Source organism: Castor canadensis, chromosome 19 (assembly GCF_047511655.1).
Source record: "Castor canadensis chromosome 19, mCasCan1.hap1v2, whole genome shotgun sequence".
In the NCBI taxonomy this organism is placed as follows: domain Eukaryota; kingdom Metazoa; phylum Chordata; class Mammalia; order Rodentia; family Castoridae; genus Castor; species Castor canadensis.
In genome coordinates this window covers 5,196,601-5,224,014 of record NC_133404.1, presented here as the reverse complement: position 1 = coordinate 5,224,014, position 27,414 = coordinate 5,196,601, and the positions used below count along the sequence as shown (strand labels likewise).

Below are 27,414 nucleotides of genomic sequence, written 5' to 3'. Positions count from 1 at the left end.
GCTCCAGGGTCTGCCCAGCTCTGCCAGCTGTCCCCAACACTTCTGTCACCTCTGGCCACTGGACTGTGTCCATCCACTGAGCCCCACTGAAGGGTGCAGGTGAACATGGAGAATTGGTCACAGCAGTCCTCCATGATCCAGGCTACAGCCTGGCTCCCCTCTCCCTTGGCAAGTGCTCAGACAAGGCCCCAGAGTGGGACTGGAGGCGGGCAGAGAGCAAGTGGCAACAGGCTGAGTTGCCTGGCTGGCTGCAGGCATCACTGAAGACCCTGTCAGAGCAAGCCTTGGTGCTACAGAGGTGTGAGTACAAGCTGGGACTCAGCTGGGCGAGTGTGAGCCACTGGCTCTGAAGCAGAAAGTGAGGCTCCTGTCCTCTCCCCCAGGTCTTCCTTGCCTTTCTGCAGCCCAGTGAGATCCCCTGTGCTAATAAGTTCCTCTTACCAAGCTGAAAACCAGAATGCTCAGGGCTAGTGCTCACACCTGGTGTCATGTTCTCAGGAGAGGGCTTACCAGGGTCTAGGGGATCTGAAGAAGGAGGGGAACAGAGTCCCTAACAGGGATGCCAGGATGAACAGTAGTCTCTGGTGCCCCAGAGGTGTGCTTGTGTTTGAGAGGCATGAGCTGGACGTGGCTGGGGGCACCAGCTGGAGGCAAAAAAAAGACTCTGCCCATGTGTTCAGTGGGCAGAAGAGCTTCCTTACAAGGCCAGTCATCCCCAGAAGCTAGACGGAGGTGACAGTGGTTGTTGAGACGTTTTGGGGATGTAACCAACATCCCTGCTTCATGCCACTCTGATACCTTATAGACCTAGGTCTTTAGTGACTCAGTGCTTCAGCCCAGAGCTAACTCCCCTGGACCCACTGCTCCCTCTCAGGCCCGGGTGACCCTCAGAACTTGGTTGACAACTGTCTCCGTGTGTTTTTTTGCTGTCTAGCAATAACGTTCCCAGTCCTCTTGCTGGCCTAAGTGCTGACACTATCAGTAGCTGGGGAGGAGATGTGGTATGTTCTAGGCCAGCTGGGGGTGGGGATTTTTACACATCTGGAGCCTGTCATGATAGATAACAGCTGAGCAGTCCCCCCTCCTCCCAGAGCAGTGGGCCACAGTCCCTTGTGTACAATCTAGGGTTCAGACTCATGTTGGGCGATCAGCTAGGCCTCTAGCTAGGAATCTGCTTTCTCAGAGGTTGCTGATGCTGCCTTGCCTGGCAGGGTAGGAAAGCTGGGTCGGCCTCCCCAGCTGTTCTGCACCTGCTGCCTCCAGTCTTCCTCCCAGCAGTGCTCCTTAGCCTGGAGGAGGAGAGGGACCAGCTATAGGGATCCCAGGCACAGAAGGAGTGGGAGGGACTTAGCAGACAAGTGAGGTGCAGGGAGACATTAGAGGAGGGTGGAGTGGTGAAGGGCAGACAGACAGTCCCTTCTGTCCCTAGAATCCTGTTACTACACTCAGAGATGGGAAAGGTCCCTCGGCATTTGGGCCAGATGTGCCAGCAGCCCCTTGATCCAGAGCCCAGCCTGGGGACTCCTGAGGTAGGGATGACATGAGAGCCCGCATGGCAGGGCCCTGAACACTGGGCCTGCCATGTACTTTGTTCTCTGTCTTCATTCTCAGAGCAGTAGCTGGGGGAGGAGGGCCGTGGAGGTGCTTCTGCCCAACCTCAGAGGGACCCCCTCCCGATATTCAGGAAGCTCCTGTGATCAGCTCATTCTTCTCCTGGCCAGATGGAGAAACTGAGGCCAGAAGGTAGGGAAGAGCTTGTGCAGTGTTATAACTCAAGTTGTGATGAGGCTTCTGCCACAATATGCCCCTGGGAGGTAGCAGGAGTCTTGCCATGTCCAGCCCAGTGTGACCTGGAGCATGGGAGGAGGCTGGGGCCCTGCCTGCCAATCCTGGAGGAAAACGGCTGGATACATGGCCCAGGTGCTGGGGGCAGCTGAGACCCCTGCCAGGATCAAGACATGGCCTTGCTGCAGGAGCAGCTGCCAGTGCTCATCTGGAATGGGTCAAGACCCCTGGCAGGGTCAGCCCTGCCCCCACAGAACCCTGGGCACTGACTGAGCCCACCGGTGTCCAGTGGCAGAGAGGCACAGGAACCTGGCCCTATTTCTGGGTGGTTCAAAGGTTAGATGAAGGGGTGCTAGGGACACAGTGGGAAAGAGGATGACAAGGCTGAGACTCTCAGAAGAGCTTGGGCCAGAGCCACCAGCAACCTGGGACCTGCTTGGAGCAGCTGTGGCAGTTGCAGAGAGAGCAGACAGTGCTGGAGCACTGTGCACAGGCCCTGGAGGCAGAGCGCACCCTGCTGCTGGGGAAAAGTTGATGCTGCTGGCAGGGCTGGGGGTGGTCTCAGGCCAAGAGGCCTAATAGGTGGCAGCTCGGGCCAACCCCTCATAGTGCCCAAGTTAGGTTTAGAGGGGTGCCCTGCCCACTGGGGTGCAAGGCCCTGTAGGCAGGATCTGGACCAGGCTATCACAGCTGGGTAAGGGGGAATGGCCCAGAGCTCCATTCCCTGTGTATCAGCACTACTGGTTGTCACATTCCCTGTGTATCAGCACTACTGGTTGTCACATTCAGGCTCTTTTATGAGATATGTGGGAAATTTAGCTTTACGAAGTCCCTTCTCTACACATGGCCACAAACACACACTCCTGGCCCAGGGGCAGGGGAGGAGGCTGAGTGAGAGGACCTCAGCTGCTGGGCAGCAGTCAAGATGTTTGGAAACAGAAGTGCTAGGACAGAGGGGTCATAGGTGCGAGCCATGAAAGAGGCCTCTCTGCCTGATCCACCTTCCCAGCTAAAAAGACATAGTGAGGACACCTAACTTGGAAAGAAATCTGCAGTACAGTGGGTTGATTTGGGGTCCATGCTGGGTCTAGACTGTCCCTTTTCTACCAGCACACCCCAGGTCCAGGACATACCAGTGCCCCTCAGGAGAGAACTGGAAGAGGAGGAATCACGCCCCAGATTTCATGAGGAGGTCTCTGAGTACTAGAAGGGACGCTGACACCAGGTGGCAGTTGCCCTGAAGTTTAAGGAGGAGGAACTATAGAGAATCCAGAGGCAGAGTGGGGCCTGGCCTTCCCAGGTGGGTGCTTTCCGTTCACTTCCTTCCTCTTCTCCACACCACTCCACCCCATTCTCTTCTCCAAGCCTCTGTCTTTCTTACAGCAAGTCAACTAGTTCCCCTTCTTAGGAGGCCCCCCTAGATTTATTCTATACTTTCTCCCCTTTCTCTCCCTCCCTTCATCATGGTCCATCTTTCCCCATTCATTCATTCAGTCACTCGCTCATTCATTCAGTCACTCGCTCATTCATTCATTCAGCAAGCACTTGTTAAGCATCTACTACATACCTGGACCTCTTCTGTGTGCAGGAGAACAAAAGTGAAATCAGACTGCTCCTTGTCTGATGTTCTCTATCATTGAGATTAATACTGTTATTACCCCCATCTTACAAAAGAGACAACAGAGGTCCATAAAAAAATTATTTTCCCAGTAATCTTTTGTTTGGAGGAGAAGGAAAAGGAGGAGAAGAGGACAAAAATATGTCTTAGGAAGGATCAAAATAGCAGACTGAGCAAAGGTATTTATTTTTCTCTTTCCCTTCCAAAATTCACTTCAAAAAAAAAAGACAGTGCCTTGTCCCCAAAAGCTTATGGTTTGGGGAAACACAGTCAGAGAGCAGGCAATTATAATTTAATGATCCAGATGAGGGAAGAGGCTTTATGGGAGCTTGAAGGAGGGCGGGAAATGACTAAGCAAGTCCTCCCCAAAGAGGGGTGAGCAGGCATATTCCAGGAGAGAGGGAATAAAGTGCACTTTGGGAAGAGTAAGCAGCGTGTACAAAGGCCCAGAGAGGAAAGAGATTGGGAGGTGAGCTGTTGTAAATAATTCCTGACCCAAGTGAGAAGTGGAATTGATGGGAGCTGGGGATACCAGGAGAGGTAAGATGGGCCAGACCAAGGGTCTTGGTCTCCCAGGCCGCATCTTCCTAACTCCAACCCTGGCTGGTGACCTCCTCCTCCTGGCACCCTCCTCCCTGAGTCTCCTGGGCAAATGCACATGTGCACAGTAGACACAAACACATGCACCGGTTCACATTCATGTGGACATGCAACACACCTAGATACACATTGGACACATGTACACACTCCCAGATGTGCACACACCGAGCAAGACAGATAGTGTCAAGGTGATGTGACACCAGGCAGTATGGTGCTGTAAGGAGCAGAACAGGGTCTTGGCTCTGCCACAGGCCATGCTGAAGCAGATCTGATCCAGCCTGAAGGTATGGGGGAGAGGTGTGGCAGACTTAACTTGTCTTGGATCTCATAAAAGGCTGAGCTGGCCGGGCACTGATGGCCGTCTGTAATTTCAGCTACTCAGGAGGCAGAGATCAGGAGGATCATGGTTCAAAGCCAGCCCAGGCAAATAGTTCTCAATTCCCTATCTCAAAAAAACCCATCACAGAAAAGGGCTGCTGGAGTGGCTCAAGTGTAGGCCCTGAGTTCAAGCCCCGGAACCACCAAAACAAAAGCTGGTCTAAGTGTTTCACAAACTGGGGCCCACAGCTGCACTCCAGGGGAGCTGGTAGTTCTTTGGTTTGCAGTGGCAATCTGCCATTATATATCTGTGCAGAATAAATTGTTTGGTTTGTCTATTTCTCAAACCAGAAACTTGGGGTCAGGGATGAATGCTTGAGACTAAGGAACTTTATTCTTTGGTAGAGTTGGAGGACCTGCAAAAAACAGTACCAGTGAGAAGACAGGGCACAAGGTGACTAAGGGTTGGTCCTTTGTACACAGAACAGGCTTCTGGCAGGGAGTGGTACTAGGCTGGCAATGTGCAAATGACAATGAAACCTATGCCAATTTGGGCCCCAACTCTAAGGACTTCTAGCCACCCAGGGACTGCTCTGACCTTTTTTCTTCTCTCCCCAGTCCCCTGGGAGACGGGCGCAGGACTCACAGTATGCTGACCTTGAGTCTGTCCAGGAAGGGTGGCCTAAATCATAAGCAGAGGTCCTTTTGTAAGCCACCGATGGACCAAACTCACAGCAGTGCTCTTCCAGCAGGGCGGAGGCTCTCGGGGAGACGGGACAGCAGCTGACTAGGGTCCTAATGTAGCCCATACTGCAACACCTGTTGCAGGGCCTCCAGCAAGCGCCACCTTCAGTCCCACCGTCCCATCCCTGGCCCCAAGCTCCTTCTACTCCAACCCTCTCTGTGTCTCTACCTCAAGCTATCTTTGATTCCAGGACTCAGTGGTTGTCACTGTCCCCAAATTAGTGATTAAGATTGTGGATTTAATCCAGGCACTGGTGGCTCATGCCTGTAATCCTAGCTACTCAGGAAGCAGAGATCAGGAGGATTGAGGTTCAAAGCCAGCCCAGGCAAATAGTTCTCAAGACCCTATCTCAAAAAACACCATCACAAAAAAAGGGCTGGCAGAGTGGCTCAAGTGGTAGAGCATCTGCCTAGCAAGTGTGAGGCCTTGAATTCAAACCCCAGTACTTCTTTAAAAAAAAAAAGATTGTGGGTTCAGGAGCAGGAATGCTAGGTTTAAATCCTGGTTCCATACTAGCTGTGTCAACTGTGTCACCTTAGGCAACTTCCTCTACCTCTCTGGGCCTCATCTGTAAAAATGAGAACAGCAGGGCTGGCAGAGTGGCTCAGGTGATATTGAGTGCCACCAAAAAAAGAGAGAGAAAGAGAACAAGGGTTCTCCTGCCCTTTATAAGACCCTGAGGGTTGTGTGTGACAGGCAAGGGAAAGGCTCAGTGCTGTGCTAGATACATGGGATGCAGTCCTAAAATGTCAGCCACTGTTATTACACACTTCCCAGGGAAAGCTCTGGTCACAATCAGGGTTCTTTGGGGGGTCTGTGAGGTGCCACATGGGGTTGGCCACATTTATCCTATAGCAAAGTACCTCATCCTGGGTGGTAGACACGGCAGACACTGCTGTCTTAGTTCTGGAAGGCAGATCAAGGTGTCACACAGCAGGGTTGGTTCCCTCAGAATCCCCAAGGGAGGCTCTCTCTCAGATCTCTGGATCTGGTGGTTCCTCTGAGTGGTGCTGTCCTGTGTGTGCATCTGTGTTCCCATTTCTTTGTTTTATAAGGACCCCAGTCACTTATATTTAGGCCTAGTCTAAGGGTCTCATTTTAACCAGGTCACCTGTGTAAAGACTCTGTTTTCTGGAGGTGTGATTCAAGTGATAGAGCACTTCCCTACACTGAGCCTGAGTTCAAATCCTATAATACAAAAAAACAAAACAAAACCAAAAAAACCCTATAGGTTCCAGAGATTTTATCTCTTTTAGGGGGATACAAACTTATGGCACTCCACAGCTCCTTTCTGCTTCCTTACTGTTGGATGGCTTGGGCGTGACTAGGGATCTCCGGGCCCAGCTGCTCCCTGTCTTGTTTTCCTCCTAAGGTGACCCCAGGACACTCACATGGCTGCAGAACGGCATGCAGTGAGTAGGCCAGGCGCTGCTCAGTGGCCCAGCACCTCCTCCACATTCTGGATGAGGGGAGGACAGGGTGGGTGGGGCTGCAGAGCCATCTCTGTCTGTGGCTATACCTTGTCCAAACTCAGGAGCTTGTGCGGGTGTAGACTTGAGAGGATAGTGGTCATCTCAGATGAGGATGCAGTCTGCCCCTCACAGCCCCTCCCTGGCCAGTGACAGGAGCAGGACGCAGGCTCTGGAGAAGGAAAAGGACCAGACAGTGGCGAGGACGGTGGGGAAGAGTCAGGGTTTCCTCGGGCAGGGGTAAGACCTACATGGAGCCTTTTCTGAGGACCCAGTAACCTCCTCCATCCAGGGCCCAGTGCCAAAAAGGTTCTGTCAGTCACCAGCTTCTTCTTGTGGGGCCTCAGCTTTCCTGCCTGTATAATGGATCCCAAACTCCCTACCCTGTAGTACCTGGGGTACAGGCCCAGAGTGTGGGGCTGTGGGGATGCAGTAGCCCATCTATCAGTGGACCCCAGGCAGAGCCAGATCTGCAGGCAGGGGCAAGACTTCAGCTGCTGCTAGCACCAGAAAGAACCTGGTGTCAGCTGCTAGGGTTGGGGGTCAGGTATTAACGACACACTGGAGGGACAAGGATATGAGAACTTGAATAATCCAGCCAAGTAGAAATGAAGGCTGCAACCCCTAGCAACCCAGAGTCTCCTGAGTCCATGCCACCTGCTCTCTTCCCACACGGATGGACAACTGCAGAGGTGGCCCCTGGAGTCTACGAGCAGAAGGTGGCTCCCCCTACCCCATCCCCGGTAATAGCACAGCTGAGCCCCACTCCCTCACCTGTGGGTGGCTGCTATGGAAGCCTCCTTCTGCCCAACTTTGCCACCTCCTGGCCCAGTGGCACGGCCAAGTGCCTTACAGTCTCCAGGGCGCAGGTTCCTATCTACGGGCATGTTGGGAGCAGTGCAGAAGGGACTCAGGAGTCCAGACACTCAGAGACCCTGTGGTCTCCCTTGCTCCTAAAACTGGGCCTGCATCAGGCTCAGGGTTTGGCTTAAGTGGTGGAGCGCCTGCCTAGCAAGCGTGAGGCTCAGAGTTTAAACCCAGTAGGGGAGAGGAGGGAGAAAAGAACTGGGCTGCAGAGTCCGGTCCTAGCAGAGTGGCCCGCTGACCTTGTTCGGGCTAATGAAGCTCAGAATGCAGTGCAACAAGGGTACAGATCCTGCTGTTCCTGCTGCCCCCCCCCCCAGCCTCTGCTTCCCAGCATCCAAGGGGGCTGTGGCAGACAAGGCTCATAGGGATGGCGCAGGCCTGGGGAGTGGCTGCTGCAGCCCCCTCTAGGGGTGAGAGCTGATCTGAGCAGCTCTGGACGCCCTCCCAACCACCAAGCAGGGGCCAGGGACTGGGGTGGGACTTCCCAGGCAGAGGTGCATTTCTGGTCCCTTTGTCCTCTGGCTGGGGCCCTTGTTTCTAGGAACTGGATGGGCTGAGCCCGAGGCCATCAGAACTGGATGGGCTGAGCCCGAGGCCATCAGGGAAATGAAGGTAGACCTGAGCCCAAAAGCAAGGGCATGGGGCAGGGTGCCTGGCTAGAACCTGGTGACTTAGGGAAGTGGCATTTCCAGTGATGGGCTCCAGGCTGTCCTGCTTTCACACTTTTTCAGGGGTAGCCAGGAACTTTCTTCTGAGCACTGGGGACCAAGGTTCTCTGATGCACAAGGACCCTGTGCAGGGAGTCAGGAAGGGTGCAGAGAGGGAGGGCCATCTAGAGACCTGGGAGCCCCTCATGGGACTCTGGACAGCACTAGGCCTACAGGGGTCATTGAAAGACTGCCACCATGGGTATTTGGGGCCTCAGGTGAAAAGAGGAAAGTGGAGCATGGATTCAGGGCAGACGTCCTGGGTTTTCAGCCACCTGTACAGTTTAGAGGAAAGGATGAGCCGTTTGCTCTATCCTCCAGGACCATTCCATCAACCCTCACCCCATACCCTATTATGACCCCTTCTTTGCAGGGAGACAGAAGTCTAAGGAGGACCCCTGTGAGAATGGAGCTCTGAATCCAGGGGAAGGACAAAATGAAGGCAAGAACCAACCCTGCCCCCTGTCCCAGTCTTCCCTGCAGGAGGTGGGCTTGCAGCTGGCCCAGATGCTAGCTGAGCTCCAGATGGTTTGGGACACCCTGGCCATCCCAAATTCCAAGCTGGCGGCTCAGCAGTGGGCCCTGGGGGCTGCGCGGGACCAGTTGCTCCCCAGTTTGGTCTCTTTCAGGCCTGCAGTTCTCCACAGGCTGCCCCAGGCTCAATGCCGGTGCCCAGCTGGCCATCCACCTTCCCTTCCCCACACTGGGTCAGTCAAGGCCCTACCGAGCCCTTGCTGCCCCTGGGAAGCTCAGGCTGGAGCTCGCTCATGGCCTTTCCTCACATCCAGCAGACAGCCTTGCTCAGCCACCATGGCTGCAGAGGCATGTGTGGACTCTGGAGCAGGAGAAAGTAGGAAAGCGAGGACACGGGTGAGATGTGGGGGCAGTGGTGTTAGGACCCCACGGTCCCTCCCATACCCCTCCGCTTGCCCCCAGGATCAGGGACATGGGCACTCTCAGCTCTTAGGAGGACTGTATGGACCTGGGCAGTGGCTGGGGTTGGGGGTACCACCAGCAGCCCTGGGCCTCTTGTCTTTTTTTTTTTTTGGCAGCACTGGGGTTTGAACTCAGAGCCTCATGCTCGCTAGGTAGGCACTCTTACCGTTTGAACCACTCTGCCAGTCTTTTTTGGGATTTTTTTTTTTTTTTTGGCGATACTGGGGCTTGAACTCAGGGCCTACACCTTGAGCCACTCCACTAGCCCTTTCTGTAAAGGGTTTTTTCAAGATAGGGTCTCGCAAACTATTTGCCCTGCTGGCTTCAAACTGCAGTCCTCCTGATCTCTGCCTCCCAAGTAGCTAGGATTACAGGCGTGAGCCACTGGCACCCAGCTCTGATGTCTCTCCTGGTTGGCCTTCTTTCTCTCTGGCCAGAGAATCTGAGGGGAGAAGCAGGAGGAGCAGGGCTGGGTGGGCTCTGGGATACAGGGTGTCAGGATGTCTGAGTTCCTGGGCCCGGGTGATGGATGGGAGGAGTGCGACCTTCAGGACCTAAAGTCCTGTGCTCTACTCTGCACCGACTGCTGGGTGAGCAGAGGCCAGGCTTGCGTCCCCCAAGCCTGTTTCCTCATCAGTAAAATGGGGACAATGTGAGGATTGCACGGAACGACGTGTGTGTCTGTGCCTGGTACAGACATGTTTTCTGGTCCCATTAGCTTCCTGTTTCTGGGGTCCAGTTAGGCTGAGTTGGACGTGATGCTGTGAAATTATGCACAGGTGCCTGGCTCCAGCAGCATGTGGGCCTGTCACCAGTCTGCTTTATTCTATGTCCAATGGATAAGGTTTCCTTGTGCTTCTTACTGATCGGAGAAACAGCACGAAGTAACGAGCAGCCACCAGGAATGGCCAACATGGCACGCCCGCTCTGCTGGCTGTAGTGCGTGGACACACTCACCTGGACTGAAGTCCTCATCTTTGAGACCCTGTGTGGTGGAGTTCCTCGGGTGGGGCTCCTGTTCTTTGCCTCAGCTACTCTTGGGGGACCTGAGGAAAGGGATTAGAGCCTCCAAAGGGACCTGGGAGACTCTGAGTTTTGATCCTCAGGCCAACTGTGACCACAAAGAGCAGGGAGGGGCCTCGGCAGCTCCTAACTTCAAGGGCTCCTGTGCTGAGGGGACAGGAGCCTCTGGCAACCTTAAAGCTCCTGAAGGTAGCATCTGGGGCCCCGCTCAAGGGGTGGGAGACGTGACCTAGCCTCCCTGTGGGACTCGGACCTAGGTCTTCTCTGTGCCTTGGTCTCCCTGCAAGCAAGTTGGAGGGAGAAACAGAAAGCTCAAAGGGTCCTTCCAGCAGGGCCTCTGCAGATTCTCAGCGGACTTCTTAGCTGGTCTCCCCGCCAGACAGAGCCGGGGCTGCTCATGCCTGGGCACCAGCGTATCTCTCAGTCCTCCGAGTAGCCTCTGCTCAACTGCTTCAGGTCCCAGCTCCAGCTCTGAATCCCAGGAGAGGAACACCTGAGCACAGCTGGGAGCAAGGAGATGTGCCCAGGCAGTGTGAGTCTGTGACCCAGATCACTGGGGACAAATTCACAGCCTTGCTTTGCAACTTGAGAAACAGCGGTCAGTCCCTTGCCCATCCCAGGGAGTGGGCAGTCCTGGCACAGGGTTGAATGGAAAGGGCTCAGGGGCCCCTAGATGGGCAAGGATTCCTGTCTGCCGTAGAGTTGATACAGTTGTTAAGATTCCTGATTTGGTGGATGAGACCCACCTGCTGATTTCCTAGGGGACCCTGTGGATAGTAGAGCTGGGTAGGGAGTGGCCAGGGTCCTTGTAGAGTTTCATGTGCCAGGTGCCACCAGAGGGTCAACGAGCATCCCATCTTTCTGGTGAAGGCCTTGGGTGCTGAACTATAAACACTTTTTTTTTTTTTTTTGGTGGGAGTGGGGCTTGAACTTAGGGGTTACAAAGCAGGCACTCTACCACTTGAACTGTACTTCCAGTCCATTTTGCTCTGATTATTTTGGAGATGGGGTCTTGACTTGCTTCTTTTTTTGGGCATTATTGGGGTTTGAACTAAGGGCTTCATGTTGGCTAGGCAAATGCTTTACACTTTGAGCCACTCCGCCAGTGGAGATGGGGTCTTGAGAACTATTTGCCCAGGCTGCCCTCAAACTTCGATCCTCCTCATCTTAGTCTCTCAAGTAGCTAGTATTAAAGGTGCCTGGTCCTCGACATTTCAAAGTGAGTTCTCATTCACATGTGCTTCTGATCACAGTACAATCCCCATTTCACAGACAGGAAGCCTGACTAGAGAAGGGTGGCAATTTGCCGTAGGTCAAATAGCCAAACAGAGACTGAGGCCCTGATTGTTTACCTGATCATCTAACCTGTTCCAGCAAGGTGGTTTCTCATGTCCCACTGCCTGTTCTGAGCTTGATAGCAAGTGTGACCATCCTCAAGAGTCTTGGGTAGGGCAAGTCACCTGGCCATTCTTTTCCTGAACTCCCCTTCCCACCCTGCCATATGCTTCCTTCCCACGAGCTCTGTGAGCCAGGCTGTGTTCCCAGAGGCCTCCCTCTATCCACTCCTGAGGCCTCAGAGGAGGCCAGCAGGCTTCTTCGCTGAGCTTGCAGACTACCCCAGCTCCTGTGACTGCTTCAGGGCTGTGTGCTGAGATGAACTGAACCGCTGGGCCCCTTTCTGGATCGCTGGATGTGGAGAAGTCCCTCCAGCCTCGAGAGCAGACACATCAGACTTGGAAACAGTGGGCTGCTCTGTTTTTTATCATGTGGAAGTAGCTGCATTTCAGTCCAGAGCAAATGAAGTAGACATTCCCCAGAAAACGGACCTGGGATGGAGAGAGTTTGGTTCATCCCAGGAGGTCTCCTGCATGGTCCACCTTTGGGGTGGTCTTCAGAAGGAGAGGAACACCTTCTGTGGGCAAAGCTTCCCAGTTGCAGGCCCTTCCAGAGGCCAGTGTGAGCCAGCTGCCCTGGGCTCCTCCACACACCCTGGGGCCCAAGAATAAACCCCCTCCTCTCAAGTGACCACTGACAGAGTGGTTTTGGTTACTTGCTAACAAAGACCACTACAGGTACAGATCCTCCCATGCTGCTCCCAGATGGTCCCACCTCACACCCAGACTCTTCCTGCTCCCTCAATCACCTGCCCTGCAGGAGCTCCAGCTTCCGTCTCTGTCTCCCCTGACACACAGAGGCCCCCGTCTACCTGTTTTTTTGACTCAGGGTCTCCTTATGTTGCCCAGGCTGGTCTAGAGCTCCAGGGCTCAAATAATCCTCCAGCCTCAGCCTTCTGAGTAGCTGGGACTATAGGCACGCCCCACCATCCCTGGCTCCCTTTGGCTTTCATGTTTATCCCTGTATCCTAGCAGCTGCCTGGTTTTGTGCCTCAGTCCCCAAGCTCAGCAGCCAACCTGCCCTTCCTCGTCTGACTGCCCCTGCTTGGCTCCTTCTCCCCTTCCTTCAGTGGTGACTTCAAACCTTCTCTTTCCTAAGTCCCTTGGGTACCACTTCCTGAAATCTTTGACCCTCCTTCCCCGTGGGCTGCTGCCCATCTGGGGGTCTTTTCCTTTCTGCACTGGGGAATTGGGCTAAGGCGTTTTGAAGCATCCCCCACCCCTTCACCTACCATTGGCTCTGTGGAGGGCACGTGGCCCAATCCCAGACAGCCTGGGAAGAGGAGAGGAGGGGTGATCTGCGTCTGCCAGGCAGCTGGGGAGTCTTTCCTTGAAGCTGCTAAGGGCCACCTGGTGACTCCTGGCTGGGTGGTGGTACATGACATAGCAGAGACCTGGTGACAAAAACCTTCTGCTTCTCTCTGGCCAGCCTTTTCTCCTTCTCAAGGGAGGCTGCTTCAGAGCCCAATTCCAGTCCCACAGTTCACTAGGTATATGACCTCAAGCCTATTTCTGTTCATGAATTCCTTCATCTATAAAATGAGCAATGACGGCCTCATAGCCTGTACTAAATGTGCACTGTGGTCATGGCACAGACTCCTGGCTCCTCTGCTCACTAAGCTGAGGAGGCCTAGGCCAGTTGCTCAACCTCTCTGAGCCTGTCTCCTCATCTGTAAGATGTCCCACCTTATAAATAGGTACAAGGTGAAATGACAGAATTCATGAAAAGGCCTGGAATCAGCCCCTGGCCCACACCAGGTTCAATGATTGGTGGTTACTGCTGTCAGCGCTGCATACTCCTTCCAGTCCATCTCCAAGGCATGAACCCAGGAGCAAATTTCACCTTTACTAGATAACAGCCAACTGGTTTCCAAATTGCTCTGAGCAATTCCCACTCCTGCAGCAGGGAGTTCCCACTGCTCCCCCTTCTTACCAGGCCTTGGTACTTGCTGGATGACTTTAAAGTTCGTGTCTGTCCATATGCATGGTTTCTTGTGCATTTTCCTGGATTACTAATGAGGCCACACACTCTTTTGCAAAACACTCCTTTGGGACTCTGTCTGCTTTCCCCAGCCCTTCTTTTTGCTTTTTGTCTTCAAAATTATTCAAAGATACCTCCGGTTACTGCTTTGTTAGTCATGAGTTGCAGACTATCTTTTCTGTTAAGTCATTTTACTTCATGATATCGTCTGATGAATTTTTGAAGGGGTCTAGTTGAGTTTTCCCTTTTCTCAAGGTCACCATATTCTCTTTTACCATCTCCATTGGTACTTTGAATTGAAGGGAACTTCAGTGTTCTCCTAAGATCCTGTGTCCCGATCAGTAACCTGGCTCAGCTGTCATTTCTCCCCCACCCTGTGCTGTCACAACCTCTAGATCTGGTGCTGCTCTTCACCTCTCAGCTCTAAGGCAGGCCCACTTAATCTTCATGTGATAGCCATGACAGCTGACCAGTGGCTAATGTACCAAAGTGTCAATCATCCTGACTTTCAGAAGATTTTAAAGATCAGTGAGAAGTGGTTCAAGACTGTTCCAATGCCACACTCATTTCTAACCCCTCTACACGGCAGGGAAAGGAGTCTCTCGTAGTCTATCTCAGAGGGCTGCAGACACAGGCACAGTACCTGTTGCCCTGGAGGGAGGAGGCATTGACCAGCCCATGCACGCCTCAGTCCTGCACACTTCCTCTGGCCATGTCACAGGAGTGGGCAGCCTGGCAGAGAACAGCTGAGCGTACTAGGTCTGGTCAGAGATCCACTGGCAGTGTTCCTGGGGGTGCACACCCACCACAGCACCTGGCTCCAGGTCCCCCTTCTAAAAAAGCCTGTCTGCGTTAAAACCCATTCCTAATGTGCAGGGGATGACACCCAAATCTCTTAATTTGGGGTCTGTCCTGGCCGAATGCACCTCCTCCAGGTGCTGGACAGAGTTCGCCAACATCAGGTCTTCTGATGCCACAGCATTTCCACATGGACCAATCCCTCTGCTGGGAAGGCTCTTCCTTTCTGCCTCCAGCTGGCTCTTCTAGCTTCTATGTTACCACCTCCGGGGTGGGGTGGGGGGTGGGCACGCTGGGTGTAGAGTCCTGGTTATGCCATGTCCTAGGAAAGGTCTTTGTCTAGGTGGCGTGTTTCCTCCCCTAGCGTCTGCCCCAGTGGGAGTGCAGCATAGGCTTGCTAAATACAGCGACCAATGCTCTGGTCCTGTGCCTGCAGGACATTAATATGACCCATGGAGACAGTTTTGGTGACCAGGCAATGCCAGAGAACCATGCCAACACAGCAGGTAAGCAGAGGGTGAGCACTTTGGGGAGGATGGGCAAGCAGTGAAGGGGAGAAGGTTCAGGAGAAGAAAGTGTCCACAGGAGTAGCTCATGCAGTCCCTTTTACTCTGAAGGACCTTACCCAGTGGAAGAGTCACTCAAAGCAACCGGGAGACCTGCTTGTGTGAAGAGGTAGAGGTTTATTGAAATACAAACATTCGAGAACATGTACGATAGAAAATAACCACAACACATAAGACACTTGCTGCAAGAGAACATCTGAGGTATTTATTCACTGCCTAGGCTACCATGTGCTATCACATTTTTCTTGGTTAGAATACATACAAAATGGAAAGAGGAGAGGGGACAGAGGTGCCCTGGTCAACTGCCCATCACATGGTCTGCACCTACAGGGAAAGCTCTGGTTAGGCCAGGACCATAGCGCCACTGCTTTCTGGCTGAGACTGCTTCTGGCCTTGAGGGCAGTGAGGGGCATTCAGAGGGAGAGATCAGCAAGCTGCCAGGAGAAAGGGGGAGGACCATTGACCAGAAAGACCCAGTATACTGTTTCTGCATCCTCTGGGTGGGAAAAGCCCATCCTTTCTTGACCAAACCCTGAGAAAGACACTGGCCAAATGTGTGAGACACTCAAGCAGGCCCAGAGCCAGCCACCTGGGCTCCTCCCTGGCACCAGATTCCAGATGCCCTTCTCCATCCACACCCTGCACTTGCCTGCCTGGTGGGTAAGGCTTCCAAGGCCAGAAGAGAGTCAACCCCATGGACAGGCTATGTGTGTGAGAACGTGTGCGTATGCATGCTCACGTGCTGGTGGAGGCCGGGGCAGGGAAGGCAGGCAGAGTCAGCAGAGCTGCTGCTTACCAGGCTGAGGTATGTCTGTGTGCAAGCTTTTGGTTTCCCTTTCTTGTCCTAGACAGGATTGAATGAGTCATGCTGGGGACACCACCACAATCTGTGGAGTCACCGCAGGTGCTGTCCTATAAAACGGTGCAGAGCACACTTGGTTGAGAAGCGAGTCTTGTGCAATCCTCTCTCTGCCACATTGGAGTGGCCTGCTCCAACTCCAGGGCCAAGAGAGTCAGAGCTCTCAGCATCTCCTTGTCCCCAGGTAGCCCAACCTCCCAACAGTGCAGAACCTAGGGCCCAGTGTCCTGAGGTGGGAATGCTGACCTAGAGGAGCTTCCTGCCCTACCCTGTCAACTGGGGCAGGGACAGCAGAAATGGTGTTGGTTTCAGGACCCACCGGCAAGCAGGGGTCTCTCCATCCCGCCCTCCCACCATGGTGATCCCTGAGTCGCCCCACCTGCTGGCTGGGGCCTGGGCAGGCTGGAGGGGCTAGCTATGAACCGCGATCTGTTCTTATTTCTTTGGTGCTACAACAGCAACAATAAAGATTTTAAAACAAAAAAACAAAAGTCAGCAAAACACATATAAAAAAGATTTCAGAGATGCAAATATTTCCTGAAGACTCAAACATCAACAATTACAAATCTGAGGTATTTCAGTGAGCCTGACATCAGCAGGTCAGGGGCTGGTGGGGCTTAGATGGCCCCAAGAGACAGTGACAGGGGCCAGGGACAAGTGGCTGTCTTGGGAGAGCTGGCCAACAAGGGCAAAATGAAATGGGGAGCCTGAGGTTTGGGGGGGAGTCAGAAGAGGGTCCTGCAAGGCAGGTGCCAGGGCCCAGGCAGCCTATGTGCTTGCCTCTCTCTCAGAAGCTCGGAGGCCTTGGACCAGAAGCCTGCCCTCGAGTGCTGTTTCCTAGAACTTTGAGGATGATTCAAGATGTGGATTTGAGGGACTCATGCCCCAGGAATCAAACAGCAGGCAAGAAGGGCTGGGCGGGTTTCCTCCCACACTCAGCAATGTGAAGCCATGAAAACACTCTCAGCTCCTAGCAGCCCCACTTTGGATTTGAAAACTGGGGGACTGGGCAGAGAGACTGGTGATCATGGGGTGATGGCAGAAGGTGGAGAAGGGAAATAAATTAAAGGGAAAGGAAATGGAGGGCCTCCAGCCCTGTGTCGGCTTACAGATTGTCAATTCACTGCCCTGGGATGGGAGGAAGTTGGACACCCAGACCCCTGCCCAGTTTTCCAGGGCAATCCCTGATTGGACAACGCTGCTCTGCCCTGCCCCTCCAGCCTCTCCCTGCCCCTAGAGTACAGCAGGACCTGAATGGAGCCTGGCCAGACGGACACGTCCAAACTCCAAACATCTGGCCAGACGGTCATTGACATGGCTCCGTGAGATGAGGTAACTTCGGTGCATCACCTCCCTTTACTCTCTGCAGGAAAGGAGGGAGTAGGTGCTGGGTACTGCCCATCAGAGGGACCAGCTGGTGGAGGGCTCCGCGCTGGGAGTGCCCCGGGATGAGGTAGGACTCGGTGAGCAGTGAGAGCTGCTGCTGCTGCTGCTGGCGCTGCTGCCAATGCTTTGGGGAGCAGAACCCGTGATGAGGTGGACCATGGGTTTCTGGGCAAACAGCACACCTGAGTGGGGAGAGAAGCAGTGTGGGCTGCAGGTCATTTCAGCGGGGCCTGACTGCTTGCTTAACCCCGTGCGCCCCACTCTCTACTCTCCACTAGATGCCGATGGATGCCCAGACACTTCTGCCTTCATGTCTCACAGGTTCTGAGGGGACGGATAACCCTTAACTACTAGAAAGTCATAAATGCTGAGACCTGTGTAACCATGGTGTTGTAGAAACACAGGAGGGCCCTGGAGGGGCAGGGAGAGTGGCTCAAGAAAAGCTCCAGTGGAAGAGTGCTTGGGCTGCTGAAAGAAGTAAAAGTGGCCAAGTAAAGAAGAGGGTGGACAGACATGGCAATGAGAGACACAAACCTGGAGGCTGCCAAGGTGGGCAGGCAGGACTATGGAGGTCCTTAAGAGTTGTGAGCCCAAGAGGGACACCATGAGCTCCAGGTTTTAGGATGCTCTCTAGGGGTGAGAGGAGCAGGGTGAGGAAGGAGTTTCTGGGAAGGCATCGATGGGCAGGGAACTCTCAGAATGACGACCTCTAGGCTTCTGGCCTGGACACCAGCATCCCCACTGACAAAGAGTCTGGAGTGAACAGGGTTAAGGCAGGTGCAGCATGACTGGCTGATACCAAGATCCAGCCCTGAAATCCTACTTCCTGTTCTCTCCAGGACAAAAGCTCCCAAGCCATAGCACCACCACAGGTATAAGGTACAAGGCCCTCAGCTTTGGGAATGTGGCCTGCAGATGCAGCAGGGTGATGCAGGTACTGGCAAGCTGACCTGGCAGTGCTGCTTCTCTGCAGGTTGCTTCTATGAGCCCTGTCCCTTCCTTTGGCCCCACCTTGATGCCTGTGGCAGGTGGCCCAGCAGAGGTCCAGAGCATGAGGGCAGGCATGAGGCCAGCAGGCTGATGCTGCAAGCAGCAGGACTTCCTGTGGGGCATTTCGGCTGCCAGGAGCAGGCCTGGAGAGACATCCCATTTGGAAGGGAAGTATAGCTGCAGGGCTTTTCACTGCCTGTGTGGATGCTTGCCTGGCTGCTGCCACGCTCCGTGTCCTCATAAAACAGGCGATGACTCCCTTACTCAGCAAGTGGTGTTTAATAAGACTGAGCTGGGCTTGTTCCCAAGGCATCCCAAACCAGTAAGATGGTAGTGGGAAAGGATCTGTATAAATTCCAAGTTGAACACTTTCGAAAAGACTTGTTGATTAAAGGTGCTAACCCACCCAATCCCCCAGAACGGTCGGCAAATTAGGTTTAGGGAGAAACAACTGAAAAGATGGCAGGTGGCAGCCCACAAGAATTGAGGCTGATTCTGCTGCACTTTTTTGGTGTCTTAGTCCTTGGTCTATTTTAAAGACAGGGAGCGATAGATATGTACTGTAATATGAGTGTGTTTTATAGTCAGAGAAGGAAGTTCTGTGTGTGTGGTGGGCACCAACCTAACTCATAATAAACAGGGTGTTTAAGGGCATGGAGTTGGCACTGATTGTAAATCTTCACATTAAATGACCAAAGGGCTAGAGGAAAGCTTTCTGTCAATATGGAAGGGGACCCATCATCCTGTTAATAGAATATATAGGCCTGGCGTGGTGGTTCAAGCCTGTAATCCTAGTTACTTGGGAGGTGGAGACTGGGAGGATCAAGCTTTGAGGTCAGTCCCGGCAAAAAGTTAGCGAGACCTCACCTCAACCAATAAAAAAGCTGGATGTGATGACACATGCCTGCCATCCTAGCTACTCAGCATATACAGGAATATTGGCCCAGGCCACCCAGGCACAAACATACGATGCTATTTGAGGAACACCTAAAATAAAAAGGGCTGAGGGTGTGTTCAAATGGTAGAACACTTGTCTGGGAAGTGCAAGGCCCTGAGTTCAAATCTCAGTACCTAAAAAACAAAACAAAACAAAACATTTACAGTCCCAAAAGGATCCCTTTACTTTTGGAGCACTGAGATGATGTGGAAGGAAACGGCTCTGGGATGTGTTTGGGCCCTAGCGGGGGCAGGCAGGACCAGCTAGGGAGTTGCGATGAGGCTGGTGGCCACTGTGTGGGTCTACCCCAGTGCTCCAGGGGCCTACCTGTGTAGGTGGTGCCGTCAATGTCCACAGACATGTTAATGCTCCCAATGCTGCTTGTGCTCAGGTTCAGTGCTGCACCCGAGGCCTCTGCTCTGTCTTCTGCAAAGGACAACAGAAAGCAGGCCTGGTCATGCCTCCTGCAGCCGCCTGCCATTCTCTGTGGCCCTGCCTGGCCTCTCCAGTGTGAGGCTGAGGAGTCACTCTCTCAGAGAGCATCTGTGTAACCACCTCTTGACATTCAGTCTAGCAGGAGGACCAGGCTTGCCAGCTTCCTCCAAGAGGCAGTTATTTCTCAACCTGCTCTCAGAGAGAAGGGACTACAGTCAGTGAGCCACCTGGCCCAGTTTGTCAGCTGTTTACAGACACTTCGATGTGATTTAGCAAACCCTAACTGCACCTACTGTATGTCAGGCCCAGGAAATCAGAAGAACAAGACCCAGCCCCGACTCCGAGGACTCACCCTGCCCCCTCCACCCCTTAACTGTGAGTGCCTTAAGAAGAGGAGTCCAGCTGGGCAGCTGGCACAGAGGGTCTCAGACTGGCCTGGTTAAGATTTTGTCCTCTCACCACAAGGACAGCCAAGCATTCTCCCAGGTGAACTACCTTTTCTATTAGCCTCTGGCTTTGTGTAGGGTCAGAGCACCTGGCCCTGGAAGGGCTGTTCCCTGAACTTTCTTCTGCTCTTCACCTGGGGAAAGTGGGGCAAAGAGGGGGGAACCTGCACCAGCTCCCTTCACACCTGACTCCCTTTCCAGGACACACTCATTTGTGTTTGCTTGGAGCAAGAGTCATGGCAACAATGACCTAGAAAAGCTGTGTGAGGGGAAAGGGCGAAGTAGGGAAATGGAGTGTGTGGTTTGGGAAGAGAAGTGGGGCGCTAGAAAAAATGGAGAGGAAGGGAAAAGATGGCAATTATTCTGCCACACTGTACTTCCTACTTTTTATTTCTGAGGGCCACTGGCAACCCTGCTATTTCTCTGGCTCCCTGCTGAGTTTCAGGAATGATGGGGTGTCTCTCTCCCAGATCTGACCATAGTGCCCCGCTTCTGGCCTATATCCGGTGAGGTATTCGGGTGTAGGTGAGCTCTGCCCTGTAATTTACACAGATCAAAAGGCTGGTGGGGGGAGAAGCACAGCCAGCTACCCTTGGCTCCTCCTTCTTGAATAACTGTTTTTCCTTCTTGCTAGAGAACAAGGCACTGCCCAAGGCAACTTCTAGTCCCTTAGTAAACCTCCAGGTAGTAAAATGAGATCTCAGTGGTCACAAAAACCCCACGTGGCTTTCTTCTGGCCTCTAGGCCCTTCTGGGGCCAGGAAGGCCATGTAGAGGGGCCCCTTCTAGGTCAGAAAAGGTTGGGAGTTCGGAGTTGCGAGCTGGCCCTCACCCCTGCCGTTGATCCTGATCTTCATGGGGAGCTGCCGCGCCATGCTGAAGAAGTTGCGCTGGAAGGCCTGCTGCACCAGGCGCTGCTCCTCCTCCGACAGCCTTGACACCTTCTTTTCCGGAGGCTCTCCTGACTCCAGCCGCTCCCGTAGCTGCTCCAGCATGGCAGTCCGGGTACCTGCCTGCTGGCCTGCCATAGTCACAGGCACAGCCAGGCGATTTGGCACCGACACTGTTGTCACTGGGACTCCATCACCTGCAAAGGAACCAGAGCTGGACCAATCCATAGTCACCCCTTCCATCCAAAAACCCCATCTGAGACACAGGGAAAATGGGCTTTCTCCTTCTTCCAAGGGCCCTGCTCACCTTTCCTGAGAGTGGTTGCTGGGGACATCCGAGGGCTACTGGCACTGGAGCCACTGCTGGAGCCAAGCCCAAGGATGGGGAAGCGGATCTTGGGTGGTGAGAGAAGGGCAGGGGCCCCGGCAGCAGCAGCAGTAGCAGCAGCAGGTGAGTAGCCAAAGAGGGAGGAGCTGTAGCTGGGCCGCCGGCCCTCCCGCCGGTTGCCATCAATGGCTGCCTGGAGCTCAGCCGGGGAGCTCAAGGCTTTCTTCTCACACTCATAGGCATATAGATACTTCATGTACCTGCAGGGAAGGAAGGGAGCAAGGAGAATAATCCAAAACACAGCACCACAGACTGCCCAGGTTAAATTGAAGAGTCTCTAGAAACAGCCTGTCAGGTTAAGTGCTAGGGTGGATGCTTTCTGCACCTGGCAGAAGAGAAAAGTCTGGGATCACTGGACACACTGCCTTTAGGCTCCTCTAACTGCTGCTCAATCCTGAACACTGCTCAAACTAGAAGCATTGTTCATTAAGGAAACCAAGTAACATTTTCGCCAACAGCTAATGGCTTCATGTTTGTTTTGGTGCCTTTTTAGTGCTCTTAAGATAAATGAGGCCCATGTTTTGCAATGTCATGCTGGCTCCTTGATCTCATCATTCCGTTAGGCTGGTCAGAAGGAGCAATGCTCTCCATTGTGCATGGGTCCTAGATGTGCTACCCTTCTCTGGTGTCTGCTATCTGTTCCAAGAAGCAATTCTCTCAAGAACCTTGCCATTCTGGTTATAGCTCTGTCCCCAACTTCTTCCTGAATATTTCCAATAGATAAAACCCTTCAGCAACTTTTCAAAATGGCCAGGACACACAACCTGACTGACATCCCAGCTGTTCATTCCCTAGTCTTCACAGAGCAACTTTTAAAGAATTCAAAAGACTAGATCCCCACTGGCCCTTGTTCTCCATGGGTACTCTGGGTTTTACTTCTTCTATCACCCTGTCATTAACTCAAATGGTGGCAAAACAGGTCAGCAGTCCAACAGGGCCTGACTGGGAGGTGACTGTCAGGCAAGAGGGACCACTTGGGCAGTAGTGCTGTTTGGGAGGTGATATCCTAGAAAGAGCAGATTTCAGAGACAGGTTTGATTCTCAGCTATTCCACTTACTGGCCGGTATGGCACTGGCCACATTATTTAACATCAGAGACTTAGTTTTTGTACTGTGGAAAACTGGGGACTATCTGCTTCCCAGAATTAACTGTGAGGTTGAAATGAAACAGAATGGTCAAGTACCAGCACACAGGAGACCTACAGCAAGGCTGGAACCCACCATTACCTGGTCTCCGAGGTTCATCTCCAAGGCTCCCCTGTTTCAGGAACTCCATTCCTCTTGCTAACTATACAATGGAACTTCCTTCCTTCCTTCCTCGCCTCTGGGCTAAAACATCCCGGTTCTCCACCTCGGCTTCCTTCCCCCTGCCCACCACTCACTGGGTCCTGAGGGTGAAGGCAGCGCTGGTGATGGACGTGGGCAGGTTCAGGCCTTTGGTGATCTCCCTCCAGATCTTCTTGTTGATGATCTCCACCAAGCCCCCCTTCTCCGTCACCAGTTTATACAGCATGTATAGGTCCAGGATCTGCTTGGCCATGATGGGGATCCGGTTGATGGGGGTTCCTGTGATTGTCCAACAAGAGAGAGGGCTGTGTGGTCATCACTCTGGGAAAGAAGGCATCTGTATACGTTCATCTTTTGTGAAGTCAGAAAAAACATTTATGCTTCTGCTTAGGAGTGTGGTTTGACTCAAACTCCTCAAACCTGGAAGCTAGCAGACTGTCAGTTCTCTGAAATAAACAGGACAGGCACAACTCCCAGGCTGTGTGCCTTAGGCATGACACTTAGCCTCTCTGAATCTGTTTTTCAATCCATAGGTAAGAGGTCTGGCCTAGATGAATTCAAAGTGTATTTTGTTTGGTTTTTGCTAGCAGTGCAATCCCAGATTATTTCCCACTAATTTGGCAACTTTTACTCCTCTGGAGCCTTTGGACTCCATTCAGTGACCCCTTCCTCTGAGAAGACTTTCCCTGACACCCTGGCCTGCTCCCTGTTCTTGCTGGCAGCAATCACTGCAGTTTGTTAGCAGTGTCCTCCTTCACATACTGCCTGCTGCAAGATGGAGACATGGTTTCTTTCCCTTCCACGTACCTGGACACGTCAAAGGAGCTGCTGGACACACAGGTCTCCAGGGGAATGAAAAGCCACTCAACAATTCTCTCTCCACTAATCACTCCACCCCCTCCCTGGCCTTTAAAAGAGGGAGGGTCAGAGCAGCTTCCGCCCACTGACCCCGAGGGGAAGTGAGAGGAGCCAGGGACTTGATTAGGAAACCTGGCACCGGCAGGAAGGGCTGCTAATGAGCACCAGGGGATGGCGGGGAGGGTGGGGCTGGGATGCTCGTCAGGAGGCGTGATGGATGACGGTCATTTGGCAGCCTCGGGATTAATGTTCTGGAGGTCAGAGGGGAGAATTCCGCAGGGAAGGGTCACCATCCAGGGCAAGCTATGAGACTTGTTGCCTTTTGATGGCAAACTCTTACTGTACACAGGCTGCTCCCCTGTCATGCCTCCTCCCCTGACCCCATCTCAGTGAAGGCTCACTGGGCTGCCTGATGGACTTAGGCCAGTTCGGGCAGAGGACTCTTCTTTTTGGCTCCTCCTGCTTCTCTCCCACAAAGGGACGTCAGTTTACCGATCAGCTAGACATCAGCTTCATCAGCTCTTTATGTGTGTGTGTTTTGAGACACAGTCACTGTGTAGCCCAGGCTGGACTCAAACTTGCACTCTTCTTGCCTAAGCCTCTGAGTGCTGGGATCACAGGCATACACCACTCTCCCCAGCTCACCAACACTTTTACAGGATAATTCAAGCCAGGGAATGGAGCAAAGGGTCCCATATTTCTCAAGAAGCACTGTGAGCATGGATGTGTGGGACTGCTATGGCAGGAGCACACCTTTTCTCTAAGAGTAGGGAGGGAACTACCAATCTCAGAGAACTTTGTTTTCATCAGTTGGTTGGTCTTCGGAGGATCAAGGACAAAGGTCATATTAGATTTCAAAATTTTAATTTAGATTTTACTTTGATTTCAAAATGTACAGATAAGTAATATGGGCATGGCACATATACCTGCAATCCCAGTACTCAGGAGAATGAGGCAGGAGGGATTTGAGTTTGAGGCCAGCCTGGGCTACATAGCAAGACCCTGCCTTATAGACAAACAAACAAAAACATGGAGCTGGAGGAATGGCTCGAGTAGTACAGTACCTGCCTAGCAAGCATGAGGCCCAGATTTCAAACCCCAGTGCTGAAAAAAAAGAAAGATGACAAAAGCCTGAAGCAGCAGCATTGTCCCTAGGATAGAGCTAACATTACTTCCTTCTGGAGGCCTGTCTGAGCACACTCAACTATAGTGAGTCCACACCTTCTAGGCACAGCCTGGAGAATCTGGGAGGGCTCCTCCCAAGATCCCTTCACCAAGGGATCCTAGACTCTCATTTCCAGAAGCTTCCTGGGCATCTTCACATCTATGACCTGTTAACTCTCAAGTCAGAACATATATGCTGACCCTAAACTAGCTTCCTTTTTCCATCAAGTTCTTGGGGTTTGTTGGGTGCTGGTGGCTCACACCTATAATCCTAGCTACTCAGGAGACAGAGGTCAGAAGGATCGCAGTCAGCCCAGGCAAATAGTTCACAAGACCCTATCTTGAAAAAAACCCATCACAAAAAAAGGGCTGGTGGAGTGGCTCAAGGTATAGACCCTGAACTCAAACACCAGTACTACAAAAAAAAAAAAAAAAAAAGTTCTTGGAGGTTAAGCAGGAGTCTGATAGAAGAGCCTCATGCCTCTTCTATCCTCATCACCTATAGGTTGTTAAGAGGCTCCAATGAGTCTCCGTTTGAGGTACCTCTCATAGGTATCTTCCTTTCTGGCCTGCAGTCACCAGCCTGAGCCAGGCCCTCACTGGCTCACCACTAGATGCCTGCAGAGCCTCTATCTATGCATGGGGCTTGCTTTCACCATATTCCTCACTTGCTTGTTTAAAAACCTCCAAGTCCCTGCTGCTTACCTACCCCATCCCATGTCTATTGTGTGACCCATGTTTGCCAATACTCCCTTACGAGATGACAAATGACATATTTCAAGCAGATCCCAACTGCTCTCACTCCAAGTCACTTGGATCTCCTCACGATCACCCCCAAGCCAAGCTCACTGCCCCTCCTCCAGCTTGAAATGATCTGCCTCCACTCAAACCCCCACATTGCCCTTTACTGTCCACTCCCTGCAGGGAGATTCCTAACTACCTCAGTTCATGTGGACTTCTTTCCTCTCAGAACTTCTGTGAAAGCCCTACACATTTGGCAAACAACCACTCTCTAATTGTTTCATGTCTGTCCATGTGGTATGTCCCTGACTGTCCAGAAGGACTGTAAGCTCTATGAAGGCAGAGACTGTTTTTCCTTCACCATGACACAAATATTATAGTGTTGATTTAAAAAAAAAATGCTTCTCAAAGTCAAAGCACTCAGCTCCATGGTAACTCAAATGGGAACGTATACACATGCACTCATGCTTGCACTGGGTTTGCTGAGACCCATCACTAGCTTTGAGTGTCTTATATGCTGATAGCCCTGAACAGAAGGCACTGTCCCCTCTCGGGTTCTAATATGGGTCACCAGGATCATGACCATTATTGAACTGAGGCCCAGAGTGCTCAAGCTCATTGCTTCAAGGTCGCATGAACCAGTAACGGGAGAAGAATGGATGGAGAGGTTGGGATTCTGAGAAGGTAAAGAAACCATGACTCCATTCCTTCCATGAAACCATGAAGGGAAAGCAGTGTTAAAGAGTATGGAGAGTGGTCAGGTCTAGAGAACACCGAACAGCTATGACTGGGCATTAACCAGCACAGCAGGCCTTGCCCAGCTGATGAAGTACTGTCTTTCAGGTCACCTTGGAGAGCCAGATACCACATTTTGGAACTCCATGTACGAACACCTTTCAGCCTTTGGACTATTTTCTTCTGGATTGCTTCAATGGTATAATCTTCAAATGAAGATAATGTATTATACTTATAGAAATGGTTAATTAACATCCATTAGGAGGCAAGCCAGGTGGAACAGGATAAAGAGACCGGGCTGTTTATACTGATTTTGACTGAAGATGAGTGTGGACATAGCCATGGCAGACTCTCTAATGTTGCTCACACTGCCTCTGAAGGCAGATCCCTGGACAGGAATTCCACATTCACCCTGAGTAGTCACTCAGCTAAATGTCTAACTGAGATGTGGCATCTCTGGAGGGGAACACTTATGAACAGAGAAATATCACTAGAAGTTGCCTTTTCTATAGCCAACTATAGAGACTGCAAAAGGCCTAGGGAAGGGAAAGTGGTACTGAAGTCACAGAAGGGGGCCTTTCCCCAGCTCCTCCCGAGGGAGAGCAGATGCACCTGGCAACACCGCCTTATACCAGAAAGGCTGCAGCCAAAGGGTACGGAAACCTGGGTGCCTTGGATCTGGTTTTCCTGCACCCCACAGTGCCCTCTCTTCACATGAACTCAGGCTGGTCAGGCATACTGGTTCCAGAGATTACGGTGACAAGGGGACTGGCACTGTCCGCTCTGTGGCTGGCCCTTTGGCATTGTCAGAAACAAAGCTGAGGCAATCCTGTGAATAGTTGTAGATGAAGGTTGTGGTTTTCTGCCATTATCCAGATAATCCAGACCCAAAAACTTTCCCTGTCTTTGATTCTTCCGATAGCTAAAAGACAACTGGAGTCCCAAGTTGGTCTGACTCAGCAATGTGTTTTCCACTGAGGAGACCTGGTAACCACTTCCCTCATCCAAAGCAGAGGCCTTTTGCCACTACTACTACTGGGGGGAATGGACAGGGGAGATAAAAGATCCAGGCCTCAGTTTCGCCATTTGTGAAATGAGGAATTTGGACTAGATGACTTTGAATTCTGAAGTCCTATGAAAGTATGTGAGTTAAAAAAAAAATTAAAGTAAAAACTGACAGTTGTGATTATTACCCAAGTGTGGTGACTTGGTCTTAGGAACTTGCCTGAATTAGGGAGTAATGTTGCCAAATGCCTTTGAAATGGATGTCTTGGGATCTTCTCCTGTGAAGGACACCCCTCCTCCCCCAGGTCTGTGGTATTCAAGTCTAAACAATGGCTACTTTCCTAGCCTTTTGGAGGAGGATTGTAGCAAGAGTCTCTGGCTGCTCTCTAGGCCTTCTTAATACCTTCCTCTGAGAGGGGCAAACCTCTGTCCACAATAGGCTTTTTTTGTTTTTGGTGGCAGTGGGGCTTGAACTCAGGACTTCATG

The 27,414-nt window shown here is 52.3% G+C and overlaps 1 protein-coding gene across 2 annotated transcripts in view; it reads right to left on the bottom strand.

Annotated features, from left to right (window-relative positions):
* Positions 1 to 14,893: 14,893 nt before the first annotated feature.
* Positions 14,894 to 27,414, bottom strand: part of Arid3b (AT-rich interaction domain 3B) — a 46,180-nt gene continuing 33,659 nt past the window's right edge. For both annotated transcript variants that reach the window (XM_020165640.2, XM_074061475.1), the window contains exons 5-9: positions 22,520 to 22,703; positions 21,057 to 21,337; positions 20,692 to 20,946; positions 19,307 to 19,405; positions 14,894 to 17,234 (exon numbers count right to left, since the gene is read on the bottom strand). In XM_020165640.2, coding sequence (XP_020021229.1) covers positions 17,068 to 17,234; positions 19,307 to 19,405; positions 20,692 to 20,946; positions 21,057 to 21,337; positions 22,520 to 22,703 — 986 coding nt within the window. In that variant the 3' untranslated portion in view covers positions 14,894 to 17,067. The remainder of the gene's footprint in view (positions 17,235 to 19,306; positions 19,406 to 20,691; positions 20,947 to 21,056; positions 21,338 to 22,519; positions 22,704 to 27,414) is intronic.